Source organism: Eptatretus burgeri, chromosome 4 (genome assembly GCF_056783735.1).
Source record: "Eptatretus burgeri isolate ZD-2024b chromosome 4, Ebu_testis_v1, whole genome shotgun sequence".
Taxonomy (NCBI): Eukaryota; Metazoa; Chordata; class Myxini; order Myxiniformes; family Myxinidae; genus Eptatretus; species Eptatretus burgeri.
The window spans coordinates 130,456,488-130,476,578 of record NC_140964.1 but is presented as its reverse complement, the minus strand read 5'-3'; the positions used below and the strand labels follow the sequence as shown (position 1 = coordinate 130,476,578).

The 20,091-nt window shown below is 43.5% G+C and overlaps 1 protein-coding gene across 1 annotated transcript in view; it reads right to left on the bottom strand.

Annotated features, from left to right (window-relative positions):
* LOC147029119 (uncharacterized) overlaps positions 1–20,091 on the bottom strand; it is a 109,262-nt gene that overhangs the window by 58,874 nt on the left and 30,297 nt on the right. The window contains exons 3-5 of the mRNA XM_085876580.1: positions 15,182–15,315; positions 13,850–15,044; positions 13,098–13,185 (exon numbers count right to left, since the gene is read on the bottom strand). Coding sequence (XP_085732706.1) covers positions 13,098–13,185; positions 13,850–15,044; positions 15,182–15,315 — 1,417 coding nt within the window. The remainder of the gene's footprint in view (positions 1–13,097; positions 13,186–13,849; positions 15,045–15,181; positions 15,316–20,091) is intronic.

Below are 20,091 nucleotides of genomic sequence, written 5' to 3'. Positions count from 1 at the left end.
TGATGTTTATATAGATATGAAGAAAAATATTGGAGTATATGATACAAGTAATTGTAGGAAGAAGAGTGAGTTATTTTCAAAAAAGAATGAAAGGTTATTGGTAAGTTTAAGGATGAGTTGGGTGGAAAAGAAATGAGTGAGTTTATTGGATTGATAGCAAAGGCATATGCTTATATGTATGGTGATCAGATTGATAAAAGGTTAAAGGGAATGAAGAAAGTCTGTGTGGGGGATGGTAGCGCATGTTCTCTGCCACATACGGGCTCATTCATGAGCCACAATGCACACCCAGGACCCGAACCAAAATCCCGGATTGTCCTTCTCGCGACTCCTCCTCATTGCTTATGGTCTTGCTGTGGCCTGATGACTGGAAGAGGGTTGTAACAGTTCCTGACTCTCACCCAAAACATTCCCAGTGAGATGCGGTGGAGTTATATCACATCTGTAGCGTGGTTGAGTATCATGCGGCACCAAAAACAATGGTGGATGCCATGTGATGCCCGAAACAGAGTTGTGAATTGTTGCGATGCAGAGATACGAGGGTGTACGGAAGTATTTTTCCCGTGTGAGCAAGTTCCAGGCAAGTGGTGAAATTTGGTGAGTGAAGTGCGGAGTAAGGTGAGGAGTCGGTTGGGAATTGGCGCCTAAACTGAAAATAAGCGGAAATTCACACGGAAGTTTGTCTTGAGTGCATCGAGAAGGACGATCTGAGTTATGGGAGGTATGGAGGTGTGCTCATTAAATAATTATCCGTTGAATGGTGTGTGTGCTTGCATGCTTGTGTATTTTGGCTCAAAGGAAAGGGTTTGAGTGGAGGTCAGAGTGCAGATCAAGGACATATTTATTCGACCAAACTGTGAGACCCACACAACACAATTCATCCCATTAACCCACGAAATATGAGGGGAGGATGAATTACACGAATGGTTTGTTGCTGGATGTGAAAAACCAAAAGCTCATCGACTCCAAGACGAATATTTGCGTCAAGGGTATCACCTCACACACACCTTCTCCTTCTGTCAGTCCAATGATTGTCAAGTCCGACCACATGACCAGTTTTGATGCCATCCTTCGACAGTACCAGAGATAACTTGACCCCCTCTATTCGTGGCTTGACCACGTTCACTCACTCTGGATCGTGGGGCCTATAAAGGTCTGAGCACAGCCTTCGATCTCTTTCTGCCCTGCCTTGCCTCCCGCTCAAGCTGTTCTTCGACTCTGTACGTCATCGCCTGAACTCCCCCTCCTCTTCTCTGCCCATACGACGCCGACTCCACCTACCCTACCGTCCACTCGCTCAGGACTCCAACCTCCGAACTCAAGCCCCTCCTGCATGCCGACGGTCTCGACGCGAGCCCCCCTCCCCCGCCCGAAGCAAGAGACAATGTGCCAGCTGTCAGGAGGGTACCGCACAACGGAGCATCCCCACAAATGTATTGGTGGCATGTTTGGGCAAGCGTGCAGAAGTACCGACAGACTGTATCCTCAACTCCTCTCCTGTCTTGCTGCAATAACTCCTCTTCATCGGGTTTTCAGTGTGTGTGTGTGTGTGTGTGTGTGTGTGTGTGTGTGTGTGTGTGTGTGTGTGTGTGTGTGTGTGTGTGTGTGTGTGTGTGTGTCCTGGTGCCTGTCCACATAAGTAAGACTGCAGTAGATTATTATTATGATCATCATTATTGTTTTTACTATTTCGCATTAAGTCTGCTCTGTGTCCCCTTTTGTAAGTTGCTTGTTAATTGCCGCACTTGTAAACTCCATCTTTACTCGTTACTTACTTGGTTTCCTTCTAATGACTCCAAAGCACTATTTGGTCTTCCATTTAATTTCTCAATTTACCACCAATGTCTGTCATGTGAGCAGTAAGCAGAATACTTCAGCTGATGTTTTCTTACTGCTCAATATCAACACCCTTGACACAACAACCTCTTTCAATTTCAACAGGTGCCAAGGCACAGCAGGGGATCAGGAACTTAGGTATCTCAGAGCCTGCTCCATATTGCCATCGGTCGACCCCATGTTCATTGGCATCCCTCCTCCTCTCGTATCGATCGTGAGGCACTGCATTAGCATGTTCCGGTTGTCTTGTGCTTCCCACCGCAGCAGCGAACGAGACAAATTGGTGACATTTTGTATCTCCCTCATAGGCCAGATCGCGATCGCGACCTGAATCAAAATATAAATTGCTTGTTCATGTCACCTAACCAATTCATCCACCAAGAATCGTCCAAATCCACCCACAACTTTTTGAGATGTGCTGCACACACACAAACAAACAAACGGGTGAAAACAAAACTTCTGACTATCTTTGAGAGGGAGAGTAATGAATGGTATTATTTATGGGGAAAGAAACTGTGAACATCCAAAGACAATTTGGCTTTTTTAATGAATGAACACGGCTGGAAGAATGGCCGAGAGTTCCACACTCGTGTTTGAGCCATCCAGCCAGGGTTCGAATTTCAGACCAGCTCAAAACTGTTCGTGGTGTGTTGCAGGCAAGGAGAGGCTTCCATGTGTAATGTCCTTTGGATCGAAGTTAAACTCGGCATCCCATCTCCCAACAATAGTTGAACGTTAAACTCCCACGGTGCCCTTAACGAAGAGAAGTTGACCTATTGCTGACCCCCGAAACAAATTACAAATTTTGGACCTCACATACAGGGGGTACTGCAACATTGGCACTGTCCTGCTTACATCAAAAAATACAACCGTCGCCAAAGGCTGCCGACAAAATAAATAAAGTAATGAGTGAATGAACACAGTTGCTGCTTTTCATTAGTTCTTGCATTCTTCCCTGCTAAACTTTAAGTTGCAGGATTGGTTGCTGTGGTTGTAGTTCCGGTTGTGAGCATTGGGGATGACATCTTGCAGTCTGCAGACTTGTGCTTGAGCACTGATCTGCAGGTTGTTGCTTGTCGTTTGGATTTTTCAATCAAGGTCTTTGCATTTGCAGCTGCTTGTTGTTGGAGAGACAAATCATTGTTCTGCTGCTGCCTTGTTGTTTGCACTGTCCTTCCCTTCAGGTACACAGAGAAATTTTGTTTTTGAGTACCACGTGACCAAAATTGATCATCATGTGCCATTATACATTCCCAATACCACAGACACAGTACTGCTTTTATGACTTTTCTTTATTGTGAAACCCATGATAAATTCCAGTTTCATCACCAAGTCTTGTAATGATAAACAATAATAAAAAAATGATCACATTCTCCCAAGATACCATACGAGCAATTACCCATGTAACTTCCACGTCATGTAAAATATGTGACTTCACAATACAATGCAAAGAACAGTCAAATGTGTACAATGCCAGCTGAAGTGAATATTGTGCAGCTATGTGCACCCGAAACACGCTGCTTCAGTCATCCCCCACCACGCCGCAAGTCCTCAATTTCCCCAGCCACAAGTCTTCAACTCCCACATGTAGTTTGCCGAAGAAAGATCACAGATGATTGTGAAACCCAGTGGTTTGAGTGAGTGAACTTCGTCAGGAGAATTTTAAGAAAGAGGATGGGAGGGTTTGTCAGATGGTCCATGAGGAGAGAGATAGAGGGAGTGTGACATTTGTCAGGATTGAAAGTTATTTTCCAAGTGTTTGACCAGCTTGTGACTTTTTTCAAACTGACCTGTTTGATGTATGAGGGATGCCACAGCACAGGATGCAGTTATCAAGAAATTGATAAAAGGAATTTCCCAAAGAGTCAAAGAAATCACTGAGAAAGATCAGGAATAGGACTATGAACAGAATACTGCATTTGGGTGCTCCAGCCTTGACAGGAAGAGGAGATGAAGGGATTCGAGCGAGTGCCATATGTTGTCTACGAGAGGAGAGGAAGTCAGCAAGCCGTGTGTGGAGTTGGCCTTGGATGTCTTTTGCAGAGAGTTTGGAGAGCAAAGCAGGATGCCAGAGTGCATCAAAAGCACGAGATGTGTCCAGACAGTCGGCCCATCTCATGTCTGAGATTGACGGCCTTCATCCATTTTTGGATGAGTGGAAGCAGCATGTCCAAGGCAGAGTGACCCATTGTGAATCTAAATTGTTGATTTGAGATGAGGTTGTTGGAGAAAAGGTATGACTTCATGTCAACTGCGATGATGGATTCCATGATCTTGCTGATGATTGGATGTAAGCGAGATTCAAGAGGTTCAGCTTTTGTCCCTTTTTTATGCAATGCAGTGATGATGGCTGATTTTTAAGTTGATAGAAGATGACCGAGGGCAAATGATAGGGTGAAAACGGTAGAAAGAGGATGTGCAATAGTCCAGGAGCTGAGACCACTTTATTTGTTTTTGAGTGCAAAAGTTTGATTCGGTGTTTTCGTGGGAATAACAACTGGGCAATCCAAACATGCTTTTCTTATAAGTGGCAACCCAGGAGATCAAGGTAAAAAGTGCACATTTCCATGTGTACATTGCCAACACTTTTCCAACAAAATTATGGGCTTGAGCAAACAAATGGCATAACTCATTTTATTTTGAAACATAGGATTACAAATTACCGCAATAATTGATTGTATTTAAACCCTCTTTCAGACGATGTAATCACTATCTCAATTAGGTCACTAATTAAGACATCATAGGTTAAAAGGTCACAAAATTCGGACAATACACGGAAAAATTCAACATAAAGAAGATTATTGATATTTTCGCAATCTAACAACTCTATTTTACAGAGGAAAGATGAAGAAACATTTTCACATGCATAAAACCAATGTGAATGGCTTTACACACCATAAATTGTAAAGTTAACATTGGAATGTGATTGAAGGTGACAGAACTGACAGTGTTCAGAACTGGGTATGACAATCATAATGATCAAAACATGCAATGGTTGCCTCTTCTTTGATAGATGTGTATATATATATATATATATATATATATATATATATATATATATATATATATATATATATATATATATATATATATATATATATATATATATATATATATATAGGAGAAACCTCTTGCACGTGAAAATCTGTTGCTGTTGTATAACTTTCCATGGGATGGCAGAAGAGCATTTCCTCTTTTCCACTATTGCCTGACACGAAACAAGCATACATCAACAGCTGAGAACACTGAGCAACATCAGTAGTTTTGTCCAACTGGATGGCAAAAACAGGAGAAGCTCTTACTTGGTCGAGAACTTGATCTTTAATGTCTTGAGACATTTCATCGATCCTTTACTTGATGGTATAGTTTGATAGAGAGATTTGGGAAAGCTTGTTTGTACTATCCTTCCCCAGAACGAGCTCTGCTGCATGCAGTACACCTGGTTTATGAGAGCTTCTCCGATGTTATGGTTCTTTTTGCTCTTTGTAATCAACATGGCAATCTCATCGGAAGCCTCAACAACCTTTGAAGTCTGTTGCCGAAATGTTCCACTACTGTTCAAATTAGTTTGCTTCAAATACTGCCTTTTTGTTTCAAAGAATGCCTTGGGTTTTGGCAGCAAGAGCAGAATGCATTGTCTTCAAGTGGCGTTCCAAGCGTGTGGGCCGCATGCCATCATTGCTCAGAGTCTTGTGGCATATTATGCACTGGGGTACCTCTGTGTCACCCTTTTGGAAGGAAACAAATACAAATGAAATATATTCGTCAAGATACTTCCGCTTTTTTGGACTCATTGCGAATGATTTAGTTTGAAATGGGTTCTGCAAATCTGTGAAAAAAATTTTTAATAATAAAATTAGAATTAAATATTATATTAAATTTAAAGAAATGTTGAACTTAAAAATTAATTTTAATGCAGAAAATGGTAGGCCGAGTTGCGAACAGAAAACGAAAGGCGATACTTTGTTTTTTTATGTTCATCACAATATTATGCAAACACTTGTGAAGAGGATTCCAAAAATAATGAGAGAAATTCCTACTTTTTTCTCCGGGCTCACGCCCCCTCTGGAAATTGCTCATGACCCAGAAGGGGGGTGCGCCCCCAGGTTAAGAGCCAATGACATGGACCAAATTTTTAAAATTGTCAAAGTTCATCTGATTGACTTGAAATTTGAAGAGGATTTTCAGATCAGGTCACCGAATTCAAGCACCAATTGTTTTTGAGGTTATCATCGGACAAAATATCAACATCGGCCAAATTTTATTGATTTATATTTTTAATTAATGATTTGATTTTTTTTTCTCAACGGAAAAATGTGTTGGAGATCTGAAATGATTGGTTTTGTTTCACCAATTTTCTCTCTCTCGCCGACTGATTTTGAGTTTGATTGTATGTTACTTAGAAAATCGAAGCTTTTTCAAGTATATTGGATGGCTGAAGCCTGGTGTTGGCTTTGCGATTCGGGTGGATGACTTGGGATGCTCAGGTCCTGAGTTTGAGCCCTGTTTGCCCGTGAATTAACACCAGGTGGGGTTGACTCAGCCAGTCATCCTTCTGAGGTTGGCAAAATGAGCACCAGTATTCTGGTAATTTGGGCACTGGATCAGCGGCAAAGCCACGGCAATAACCAATGATGCAACCAGCAAGCCCTAAGGCTGCACATGAGTGTATTGGTTGGTTGAGTGTATTATTTTGTCTGCTTTTTGTCTGAACGTAAATCACCTACAGGTCACAATTTTCAAAGGATCTTCAGGAAACTTCACCACCTGCTGGAGTTCGTAATTGGGAAGAAGCCTATTGTTTGAGGTCAAAAGATCAACATCAGCCAAAGGTCAACAACTTTGTCAATATCCTAAAATCCTCAATTTTCATCCGATTGACATGAAATTTGAAGAGGATTTGCATATCAGTTCAATAAATTCCACCACCAATTATTTTTTATGGTCAAATCTGTTTGAGGGATTTCACAGCTATCATGCTCTGCCCGATGTCTGTCTTGTTTGTTTGGGTGCTGGATATCTCAAAGTTGTGGACTGATTTGGATGAGACGTGGTGGACAGGTTGGGTGTGTGACAAGGATGACTTGATCAGATTATGGGGAACATCCAGATTCGGATCTGACAATTTTTTAAGTGATTCTTCACCATTGAGAGAAAGGGTAAAAACAATATATATCACTGTCTCTCAGAAGTTGTGGATGGATTTGGTGGATGGGTTGGGTGTGTGATGATGACGAATTGATTAGATTTTGGTGAAAATCCGGATGCGAGAATTTTTTTATATGTTAACGTGATTTTTCACCAGAGAAATGGGGCCGAAAACGATACATGGCATGATGTTTCAAAAAATTATTGGCCCTGATATGTTCTACTCGATCAGACATTGCGTGGCAGGGGTATGCGCTCGACAGAGTGCGCTTCTCATTAATTGTATAACACACCAGTATGCAAGTGCCACACAAAAGTCCTGGTGAGGGTCTCCAGTATCTGCTCTTTTTCTTGTTTACATTTGCGACACTCCATTACGAAAATAAATACTGTAGTCCACAAATAACATTAAAATCACTTTCGAATTTATGGTGTGTAAACCTATTTACGTGGGTGCAGAAGATATGAAAATGTTTCTTGGTCTTGGACTTTGGCAAATAAAGCTATTCGAATTGTGAAAATATCAATAATCCATTTTATGTTGACTTCTTCCCATGTATTGTACCAATTTTCAGCAGTGTCCAAATTTCATGACATTTTAACCTTTCATGACCGAACTAGGAAGTATAACCTGTCACTTTGCTGATGGGTATATGAGGGGGGGGAGGAGGAAGGAGAGAGAGGAGAGAGGAGGAACGGAGAAAGAGGAAGGGGGGATAGAAAGGAGGGAGGGGAGAGGGAGGAAAGAGGGAGGGGAGAGGGAGGCAGAGGGGCAAGGAGGGACGAGGAATGGGGGAGGTAAGAATGGGGAAAGAGCGACGATGGGAAGAGCGACGCCTCACCAAACATGGCTATACACACCGGGAGGGAGGTGCGATTGAGGGTGGTTTGGTTGTGGGACTTGTGGAGAAAGGGGGAGGGGTAGTACAGGATTGAACAAAATGGGGTACGTTAAAACAGTGTAGTAAAACAACACGCGGATACAACCATGAGATATCAACAGGTGTTAGAAGGGGAGCGGGTTTGGGAGGAGCGAAGCATGAGGGGAAGGGAAGGCAGGACAGCGCAAAGAGAGGGGTAGGGAAGGGAAGGCAGCATGAGGGGAAGGGAAGAGAATGGCGATAAAATGCCCCCAAACAGAAACATCATCTTATTAACTGCCGAGTTCTATATAAAACCGGGCAGCAGCATTTGTAACCATGGTTCCATACCTCCATCCACCTATCAATCAAAGGCCTGCCTGCATGTATGCTCACACATGCAGCAATATTTACACCCCTCTGGTCAGTTCACCACAAAACTGATTTGTACATGCAACACAATAGGGGAAGGTCAAATTTGCTTTATGCATTTCGTAAGTATAGTGCTGTGCACATCTTTGGCCACTGAATTAATACACCAGGGGGTCGACTCAGCCTGTCATCCTTCCGAGGTCGGCGAAATGAGTACCAGTATACTGGGCCGGTGTATACCCCGGTTAAAATAGGTATAACATATCCCTGTGTCGTAATAGGCGACCAGGGTTGCATCAGGAAGGGCATCCGACGTAAAACATGTGCCAAATCATGATGCGGATCATACGGATGATCCGCTGTGGCGACCCCGAACGGGAGCAGCCGAAAGAAGAAGAAGAAGAAGAAGTGCTGTGCACATCTTTCTTGTTCTTGGTTGTTTGTCAATCGTTCATCTTTTTTTGACCATTCCCATGAAGCAGTTTTAAATTCAAAACAAACCATTATTCTTCAACCATTCCCTTAACAGAGGGGTGGGGGATGAGAGAGAGAGGGAGAGGGAGAGGGAGAGGGAGAGGGAGAGGGAAAGCGGAGGAGAGAGAAGTGAGAGAGGGGTTGGGGTGAATGGGGAGGGGGAGAGGAGAGGGGGAATTCCAGCAGATGTGACATCCAGTTAAATGTCAATCTGTGAGATGGCACACACATTGATGAATCACTCTGCCGATGAAACACAGGGATGACAGTTTATAGCTGGGTCGAGATTCAAACCAAGGCAATACAACTCAGAGCAAGGATGTGTACCTCTCGGCCATCCTGCCATGATGTGGCGATTCATTACTTTGCAACAACTGAAAACATTTTTTAGTCATTGTAATGATCCAATTATTTTGCATTCCTAACTCTGGAAATGTACCCACAGAGAACCGAGCTGCCGTATCACCGTCAAAGCTTGAGTGCTTACCAAGTGCCTCATCCACTCAAGCAAGCACTCCAACGAAACTGTTGAAAAAAAACTTTTAAAAACAAAACGTTTAATTTTTTGTGTGTATCTCTCTATGCTAAAGTGATGGGTCGTATAATGAAAGAAGATCAAACAGAAAACCAAATCAGAAAAGCGAACCACCCACAAACTCAACGCCCAAGGCACCACACGGCCAAATGCAGGGGAAAGGGCCCTGAACTTTGTTCAAGTCGATCAACATATTCAGTGACAGTACGAATATTGTAGCGTGCTCGGCAAGTGACTGAGAACTCAAGCAAGCACTCCCATGTAATGGTTGATAAGGAATGGCATGCGTGGCAAGCGATTGCCGATCAGTTATATAAACACCGTGTACCTGGAGACGCCCAGAATGTCAAGCGATATCCGAATTTGACAAATGAACACTTTTTTTTTTTAGCAGTTTCGCTGCTGCTGAAGTCAATAAAGTAGGTTACATTATGAAACTCAGCTGAGACCAAGAGATTCAAGAGGTTATGACATATGAGGAAATGAAATAAAGCCACAAACTCTGGCATCTCAGGGCATTTCTGTCCAGAGACAAACACCATCCAGACATAAACACCGCTTGGATATGCCCAGAGACAGAGAGACAGAGAGAAGATGCGAGAGAAGGGAACTAAAATATATTGGGAGGGGGTGGAGCAAGGATGAGGGAGAGAGAGAGATTGGGGTAAAGGAGTTAGCACAAAGCATATGTTATGCTGAAGGGACAATGCACGTGAGCGCATGCATGCGCGCGCGCACACACACACACACACACACACACACACACACACACACACACACACACACACACACACACACACACACACACACACACACACACACAAAGACACACACACACACACACACACACACACACACACACACACACACACACACACACACACACAAAGACACACACACACACACACACACACACACGACATCGGCAACTTTTTGAGAATCAGCAGGTTGGAGTCGGTGTGATTACCGACTACAGTACTTACTGTATACAACCCAGAAACCTTGAGTGGCTTTCACCAAAAAACAACGTTGCGTTTGTCTTGACGTTTCAGGGATATATTCACAAACATTATTTACCATCGACAATGGGAGGTCTGCAAGTGGCCTAAGTACTCATGCAAGCACTACAATCAAATGGTTGATGAGGAATGGTTGGCCAGGCTGTCACTGCACACCATAATGGATCCCTTTAACTTTAAAGCCGTTCTTCAACATGTACGCAGCAGTTAAAGAAACAATGAATTCATTCACATCATGACTTTATCCACAAAATCGTTACAACTTAATGCAGAAAAACCCTGGAGACATTGCAAAGGTCAATCACCCATGAAATAAACATTGCAGAAAATCCACCAGTTTGCCTGCTCGTGTGTGCACATGTCACCTGGTACATCAGTTGGCAGTCCGCGCAAACGTTATCACTGTTTTTTTTTTCAGACGTCCATCTTTTTTACCAATATGCTTAGACTCCCTGTGGAGCACCTCGCGAAACTGATGAAAATAGACACAGATCTGGGAGATGTTATGGATAGGCAGTCCCTCTGGTGGGACAGGGCGTGAGGTCTTCCAGTGAATGCATTAAATCGTATCGCTCAATGAAGCTTGCAAATTTCGGCAAATTCCGAAATTTTTTGTTTACTCAATATAATTCTCCAAAAGGGAGAAAAACATTAAATAAGTTTAATGTTTTTGAAATTTCACATTTTCTTGTCTTTGTCTGGCGGAAAGAACATGGCCTTGCTTGCTTAAAGTAAATACGTATATCGGCTTAGTTATACGACTCGTTATTTCTTTAAATTATCAGATTTCACAACAGATTGACACTTATTTAATGCGGATGATATCCGATCCTCAAAACCGAAATAATATTTCAAAGATATACAGTACCTTCATTAGTCAGTGAGATTCAATCGTGGTAAAATCGTATCATATAATGCATGAAATCGCTCCATACCCCTAATTTGAAAACTACAGTACTTACAAAAGTGATGTATATGGCAATTCATAGCAATGATGAACAGGCATTTGATATGAGTGAGGAAAGTGGGGGGGGGGGGGGGTGAGGGGGAAACTTAATCGTTGAGAAATCGTTGCAGCCTGTTCTAAGTCAAGGTGTGGTTGAACAGGCCAAAAACATGGAGGCTTCAGACTCCAGCGAGGTTACCCAGGAAACACCTGAAGACCCAGAGAGCGAGGTGGCCGAGGATCACCTGATGAAAGATATAATTAAATAAGGCCATTAATTATCTTCAAAAGGGGTGTTTTCATTAACTGAAACACACAATTTTCACTCTTGTACTTCCTTGGAGTTTTCTAAGTATGCATGCAAAGTTTCAGGCTGCAAGGTTTTATGGTTTTGGAGTTATGGATGAGACACACTGACACACACCGACAGATTGCCATTTATAAATTGTGATTATATCGTCTGAAAGAGGGTTTGGACACGATGAATTGTTGGGTAATTTGTAATTATGATGAATTGTTGGGAAATTGTGGGACTGATAAAATTCAATCAAGGTATGCCTCTTTATTTTTGCTCAACCCCATAATTTTATTGGAAGAGGGGGCAATTGTCACAAAGAAATGTGCAATTTTCATCAACATTTGCAACTTACAAGACAAGCCTATTTGAATTCCCCAGACATTATTACCCATAAAGCACCGAGCCAAACTTTTGCACTCAAAAACTCAGCTCCTGGACCATAAGAGCAGCAGAGTAGGTTCACAGGACACATGAGAGTCAGAGTCTGAACGCATTCCAAAGGTCATGGAATCCATTGTGTTTTCTTCAAAATCTTGCGTCCCCAACCGCTCTCCCTGTACCCACCTTACCCAATCATAACAAACAGCTCCTAGATTAGCCTGGTGTTGTCTTTCGTGGTTTGGGTGGCTGGCTTGGGATCCGAGGTTCCTGAGTTTGCGCTCCACTGGATGCAGAATAAATACCAGTTGGGGTCAGCTCAGCCTGTCATCCTTCCGAGTTCGGCGAAATGTGTACAAGTGTAGAGGGGCAGAGCTGTGCTCAAAGAAATAAGAGCCACCTGGCAGCCAAGCTGCCATACACAAGAAGAGGAGAACAGCTCCTGGATTCTGTCTATTCATCCTGAGAAGTTGTAAAAGTTTCCAGCAACCCTTGCTTGAAGTTTCTAGTAACTTTTCCTCTACAACTGGACCAGACGGTATCAGCTCACATGTCCTTAAAACATGCTCTGCTGCTCTTGCGCTTCCTCTCTCTGCGCTTTTCACACTGTCATTTATCAGTGGTATTCTTCCATCTGCTTGGAAATCAGCCAACATCGAATAAAAAGGTGCAAAAATGGAATCCCTTTAACTGCAAACCAATCAGCTTACATCCAATAATCAGCAAGGTCATGGAATCTATCATCGCAGTTTACATAAAATGAAACCTTTTCTCCAAAAGCCTCCTCTCAAATCATCAATGTGGATTCAGAATAGGTCATTCTGCCTTGGATATGCTGCTTTTCTTCTCCCAACAATGACTGGAGGCCTTCAATGAGACATGATACACATCCTTCCAGGGATCCTTCCTCTCTGGGCATATCTCGAGCTTTCGATTTGGTCTGGCATCCCACATTGCTTTTGTGGAAGAAAAATAATTACTGTATATTCATGTCTTCTCACTTATATTCACTTGTTGAATTGTTGCTGGAACTTTATAAACTTAATTTTTGCACAATAGTCGAATTGGCTGTCAGTCATGTTTCCCTTTTCCAAAGAGACTTTTGACCCACATATTGATAAAAGGAATAACTTACTATGAAAAAAGGTCTTGCTCGTTGCAGAGAAACAGGGTGACCTGGTTGATAACAATGCAAACTTTTGCCGCGATTGTGTCATTCTCTCCCTCCAACCGAAAGTAGCTTGTATTGCAGTTTTGAATTCTTTGGACGAGAGCGTATCAGCTCATCCCTAAGTTGAATTGCCAAATGTCTCACGCTCCTTTTGGAATGCCAAATTGTGTACAAGAGGGATTACAGATTACTTCTGTTTCAGTGAAGTCCATTCATATGTATCAGTGAATCATTGAATGTTCTTCCTCCTTTTGACGAAATGAAAGATTTTCCTTTGGTATGCTGATCGATCAACTGTGTGGAAATTGAGTTATTTTCCACAACACTCTCCAAATTGTCTGCCTGTCAAATCCAAAGCCAACTCCATTCTTAGATGACTGATTTCCTTCAATTTCTTTCACAAACCCTTTCTTCTCTTTTCCCTGTCAAGGCTGGAGTAGCCCCACTGCAGTGTTCTCAGCTACATCTTATTCCTAATCTTAATCAATGATCTCACTGACTCTCTGGGAAGTCCTCATTGTCACTTTGCTGATGACTCCACTCTCTGCCATGACATCCCTCATCCTGACAAAACAGCAGCCTCTTCCCTCTCTTCAGACCTTGACAAAAATCACAAATTGGTCAAACATCTATTTCTCTGCCCCAATCTCCCCCCAAGGACTATAACCACAAACCCATCTACTTTCTCAACAACGCTCTTGAAGAAGTTCAGTCACTTAAACTGTTGGGTCTCACACTCAGCCAAACCACATTTCAAAGTTCACCTTCAAATCCAGACCGGACACACACCATCTGACTTCCTGCACTCTCACTCTCCTGTATGGATCGTCATATGATTATTCAAACTGCTTTTTCGATAGAAACCTTGATCACATACAGAGCATTTGCAAGGTCGCTCTCCTGTATGGATCCTCATATGCAAATTCAAATAGCTTTTTTGAGAGAAACCCTTATCACAGACAGAGCATTTGTAAGGTCGCTCTCCTGTATGGATCCTCATATGCTTATTCAAATCACTTTTATGAGAGAAACATTTGTCACAGACAGAGCATTTGTAAGGTCGCTCTCTTGTATGGATCGTCATATGATAATTCAAATTGCTTTTTTGAGAGAAACCTTTATCACAGACAGAGCATTTGTAAGGTTGCTCTCCTGTATGGATCCTCATATGCAAATTCAAATGACCTTTATGAGAGAAACCTTTATCACAGACAGTGCATTTGTGAGGTCGCTCTCCTGTATGGATCCTCATATGCTTATTCAAATTCCTTTTTTGAGAGAAACCTTTGTCACAGACAGAGCATTTGTGAGGTCGCTCTCCTGTATGGATCGTCATATGCTGATTCAAATGACCTTTTCGAGAGAAACCTTGATCACAGACAGAGCATTTGTGAGGTCGCTCTCCAGTATGAATACTCATATGCCTATTCAAATCACTTTTATGAAAGAAACCTTTGTCACACACAGAGCATTTGTGAGGTCGCTCTCCTGTATGGTTCCTCATATGCTTATTCAAATAGCTTTTATGAGAGAAACCTTGATCACAGACAGAGCATTTGTAAGGTCGCTCTCCTGTATGGATCATCATATGATTATACAAAATGCTTTTTTGAGAGAAACCTTTATCACAGACAGAGCATTTGTGAGGTCGCTCTCCAGTATGACTCCTCATATGCCTATTCAAAGAGCTTTTATGAGAGAAACCTTTATCACAGACAGAGCATTTGTGTGGGCGTTCTCCTCTGTGGATCCTCATGTGAATTTTGATGTCTCTCAGTGAAGTAAAATCTACACTGCAGATGTTACACTTATAATGCACTTGCCTTTCGATCACCTTTTTGGGTTTGTTCAATTCAATGTTGATCTTTGTGCTGTTTTCACCAGATGTGCACTTGTATTTTGAAGGTCGTGAGTCTTGCTCTTGGGATTGTTGCTTCAAAATAAACATCTTCTTCACTGTCAAGCTGCTTCTGGACCTTATCTGTCCAATCGGACTTCTTGATTGTTCTACATAAACAAAGAACAAGAAGTTATTTTACGTTTTTTGGGGTAAAACCAGAAATGCAAAATATTTCACGATTTCAAAATTTGTATAAACTCTCAATTCAAAAGACTGAATGTTAATTTTGAAGGTTTCTGCTGACCTGTTGCAGAACAGACAGTACTGCCATTTGTCAAATTAACATCTGCATCTTCCTTCATGGAATGATATCTTAAAGTTTCTGAGACAGATGCATCCCTATGTTGTCTGGATTCCACATTTTCAGAATCGACACACCTGAAAATAATGAAGGACATGAAGTTTAAAAGAATGACAAATATAAATCCGGTCAACAAACAGTGAACAATGGACATCACTTCCGCTGTTAGAACGAGGCTCCATTATACTGCCACCAGTATAGGAGATGAAGTGAGGTGTTTACAACGAGAAATATATATATATATATATATATATATATATATATATATATATATATATATATATATATATATATATATATATATATATATATACATATATAGATATATATATATATATTTACATATATATATATATATATATATGTACATATATACATATGTACATATATACATACATACATATATACATATACACATATATACATATATACATACATACATATATACATATACACATATATACATATATATATATATATATATATATATATATATATATATATATATATATATATATATATATATATATATATATACATATATTGTTGTGGATCCGGAGTGGCGGGAATCTGACCCGGTCCCTGTTGCCACCCTCGCCACCGCCGTCTCCGGGAGTCTATAACGCCAGCAGGCTCGGCACAGGCCTCAGGTCACGCGTCTTCAATCGCGATACCAACGTAATCCTCTCCCTTCCCAGTTGGGGAGATAGAACCCCAAGTTACAGACTGGCTTTGTCAGTGACCGAGCAGAGTCTACCAGTCTGTCACCACTTTTTGGTTTCATATGCCAATCGAACGGATCGTTCCTCGACGCGACACAAATTAATCCAGAGCGGCAACTTCATCAGAATTAACCTGATTTATTGGGGACATCAGGGATCACAACACAAGCAATAAACACGACACGACAGTAAATAAATAAACACGGCAACAGTTTTTATTTTTGGGCGGCTTTATTCCTCAGCGCGTCCATGTATTAATTCGAAGCAAACTTCATCCGGATCAACCGGATTTGGGGAGGACATCGGGGAAACACTACACATATGCAATAAACATGACAGTGGTTTTATTAACAATCAACCCATTCTTAACTAGGGAACCACGGCTACAGGTTTCGAGGGGATTGCTACGAAATATGCCTTCTTCAACATGTGCAAACAAAACAGACGTGCATGCAGGACAAGACAGAGTACTTGGTGATGGCTCATGGACAAGAGGATCGTGTCCAAAAAGCACGAATGTCGCTCCTAACAAACAAGCGGGTGTCCATGGATTTGAATTCCTGCTCGAACGTGCCGCGCGGCAAGTAATGGCGGCGCAGCACTCCAGTTCCCGCTCAAGTCACCGCGTGCGCGGTTCTCCTCAGCACAACGTCGATGATGCGAGATCGCCGATCTCTCTCCAGGGTTCAGCACACGAATCCCGGCCTGGCCTGTTCTCCAGACAAGGCCCCAGTCGAGGTCCGAGTTCCACAGGCGGATGATAACGTGTCGAGCCGTGAGGTGAGCAAGGACCGGCCGAAGGTCCGGCGTCTCCTCTCCGGCCTTCCCTCCTTGAAGCCCGACTCCCGCTTCTTCCTCTCAGTGCCTCTCTCGGTCGAATCACCGACGTGCAGGTCGGTTCAGCGTCTCTCCCGGCAGAACCAACACGGTGCCTCCTTCGTTCGCTCGTTTCGAAGCGACTCCGAGCACGCCTCGAGAACCCGGCCGTTCCTCACACACAACACTCCTTTTGATCCCTTTTCTTTCTCTCTTTCGTTCGCTTCGAGACACGCCTGTCTCGGCGACTGACTAACCAAAGGCTCCGCCCGTTCGCGTCACTGCCTCTACAGGCCACACCCATCGCTCAAGGCCACTCCTCTCAGCCGTCTGGGAGGGGCCTATTCCGGAATGAGGAAGGAAAAAGAGCAATCTCTCGTTTCACTACCGTATGAACATAAAAACACAGTCTTCTACACCGCCCGACACACACATATCGTACCTTATACCACACAACCTATCGATACATGAATTTAATGGGGGAACTGAGCTAATCCTTTATTTAGTCATCCCATTTAGGGCCATTTCCGTAACACTACCCGCACCTTTCTCCCAAGGCTCTCCGAGCCTCCATCTGGGGCAGCCCACGGCAATGGCCCTGTCTTACGTACAGCACAGATCTCCCATTTACTCCAAAAATCAAAGTGTCACAGAAAGATTGACATGTCCCTATCCTAGTGTGTCGGGTCACCAATCTAACAAACAAATTCACACTTTATGCACATTACTTAACATTCCAATTATGGATTTGAATGGGAGGGCATTCAATTTTACTTTTATCACCACATTTGCATAGGAGCAGAACATTCAAAGGCTCAAAGTTCTTTCACGTGTTCGCTCATTCATGCTCCCTCCCGGCATTATTGTCCATTCACCCCTGAGGGTTTCCTCACTTCGTGGCCTTATTGGCCTCTCATCAGGTGAGTTCAGTCGGCCCAGTGGCCTAATCTCACAAAGTGTCCTTCAGCCACAACGGCCCACAAAAGCACTTTGGCCTCAATGGCCCACAAAAATGCTTCGGCCCATATGGCACAAGCAGCAGCAGGCAACAAGCCCTGCATTGGACAGCAGATGACACAGCAATGGTGGCACGGTGATATCGATGGGAAACAAATGCAGTTCGGAGGCGCTCTTGAGGAAGCAAATGGGTGTGTTGACCTCAGACCAGGTGAGATGGAGTGTACCCTTCACCTTCCTTGCCTAACTTGTTTTGGTTAAGTTTTCTCTTTTTTTTTTTTCTTCCTCTCTTTTTTTTAAGACAGGATGGTGTGTTTCTTACCCAACTGGTATCTTCGTGGATGTGTGCTCATGATATACTGGTGGCCTCTCTGGCACTTGGAGAGGGTGACCTAGCCTGGCCCTTGCCAACAATTTCTCCCATCAACACTACTCGCACCAGGTGTCACACATGAATGGTGCGGAGGAGAGTCCATCGAACCCAACCATTTACTTTCAGTTCTAGACAATGCAACAAACCCTGCTATGGCTAGAATGATCCTAATGACCCATTTTTTTCCGACCTGGCACACTGTTCCATTATATTAAACCTGGGCAAGGCCCTTCTTTGTCTTTTTCCATTTGGTGGTGCCAGGCATAACTCGCTGGCTGGAGAGTGTGACTACTACTCGGCCTCTTTGCCTGCTTCCAATCGGGGGTGGAGGACACCCAGCGACCTCGGGGTTCACCTGAGCGTGCTTCTGGCGCTCCTACCTAAGCGGTAGCTCTCTCTAGCCCCTATACTGTGCTCTCATAGCACTGAACCTACCATGCTCTCCTGGCCCCTCTGACAGCCTTCACCTGCCAGGAACCCCCAAAGCCCTGCTGCCCTATTTCCCGACTCACCAACTTCCCATACCATGTCACACTACCAACCAGTATCCCGATACCTTGGCCTGCACCTACCCCTCACAGTCCGCCTGCACAATGGAACAGCAGCCAGAATCCAGGTCAAATCCTCTAAGTCCCCCTAACCTACACCAACCTGGTTGGGAGACTCCTACCGACAGGGTACGTTGTTCGCACTCACTCTCCTCATTCGCACAATCATGCCATTCACCCAAACACTTTAGTCATTCGTTCCACAGTGCCACACACCTAGTCCACAACACCATCCAACACCTTTCACGTTTATGTGTAAACAACAACACACCAGTCCCTCGAATCCCACTTGGTCATCAAATTTAACTGGTACACTTTTTCATAAAAAAAACCCCAATAAATTTGTCACTACGTCCATCGTCCATTGGCCTCCTCTATGCTGCCCTAATCGTTTATTTCCAACCATTAAAACGAAACATCAAAATCTCTTCACCAGTCCCATGGAACCTCTGCATGGTTGTAACCAGGCATTTCAATCCTTCCTCAAACAAGCCACTCTTTGTCATCCACTTGTTTCAGGTGTGTTTAACGCGCTGCCTGTAATGTCTCCACGACTTTTTTTAATAATCACCCAAATCCACTCGTGCCACTCTTATGCTTTCTGTCATCTCTCAATATGCAATGACTTTCGGTACAATTCCCAATCAAAATTTTCACATCCCCATATGGCCTGCTTCTTTGACTCATTGGAAGGGGAGTGAGGGAGCGAATCCCTCATTACCCATTACATGACCCTGCCGCCTTTCCGCCATGGCTCAAAGGGGTCACGCCTCAATGGGGGCCGTGATCTACCCCCTCTTTTTCTCCAGGGTTCGCGGAAGTCAGGCAAACCCCAATCGGTGGAACGGCCTCCCCCTCTTCTCCAGGGTTCACGGAAATCAGGTAAACCCCAATCGGTGGAATGACCCCCCCTCTTCTCCAGGGTTAAAGGAAATCAGGCAAACCCCAATCGGTGGAATGGCCTCCCCCTCTTCTCCAGGGTTCACGGAAATCAGGTAAACCCCAATAGGTGGAATGGCCTCCCCCTCTTCTCCAGGGTTCATGGAAATCAGGTAAACCCCAATCGGTGGAACGGCCTCCCCCTCTTCTCCAGGGTTCACGGAAATCAGGCAAACCCCGATAGGTGGAACGGCCTCCCCCTCTTCTCCAAGGTTCACGGAAATCAGGCAAACCCCGATAGGTGGGATGGCCTCCCCCTCTTCTGCACAACTCTCTCAAGACAGATAAACCCCACTCAGTTTGCCAAACCACTCGTGTGCTCAGAAAGGTCTGAAGACCAAGTGACACACGCAAGTGCCCCTGTCACTCATCTGAACTCCACTCCAAAGTTCCTGTGAGGCTGATAGAGAAATGAAAATCCAATTTCTAAATTGGATTTCTAAAATCAAATCTGAAACTGCTCCTGGATGCAGCACCCCCAACTCTGTAAGAACCCCT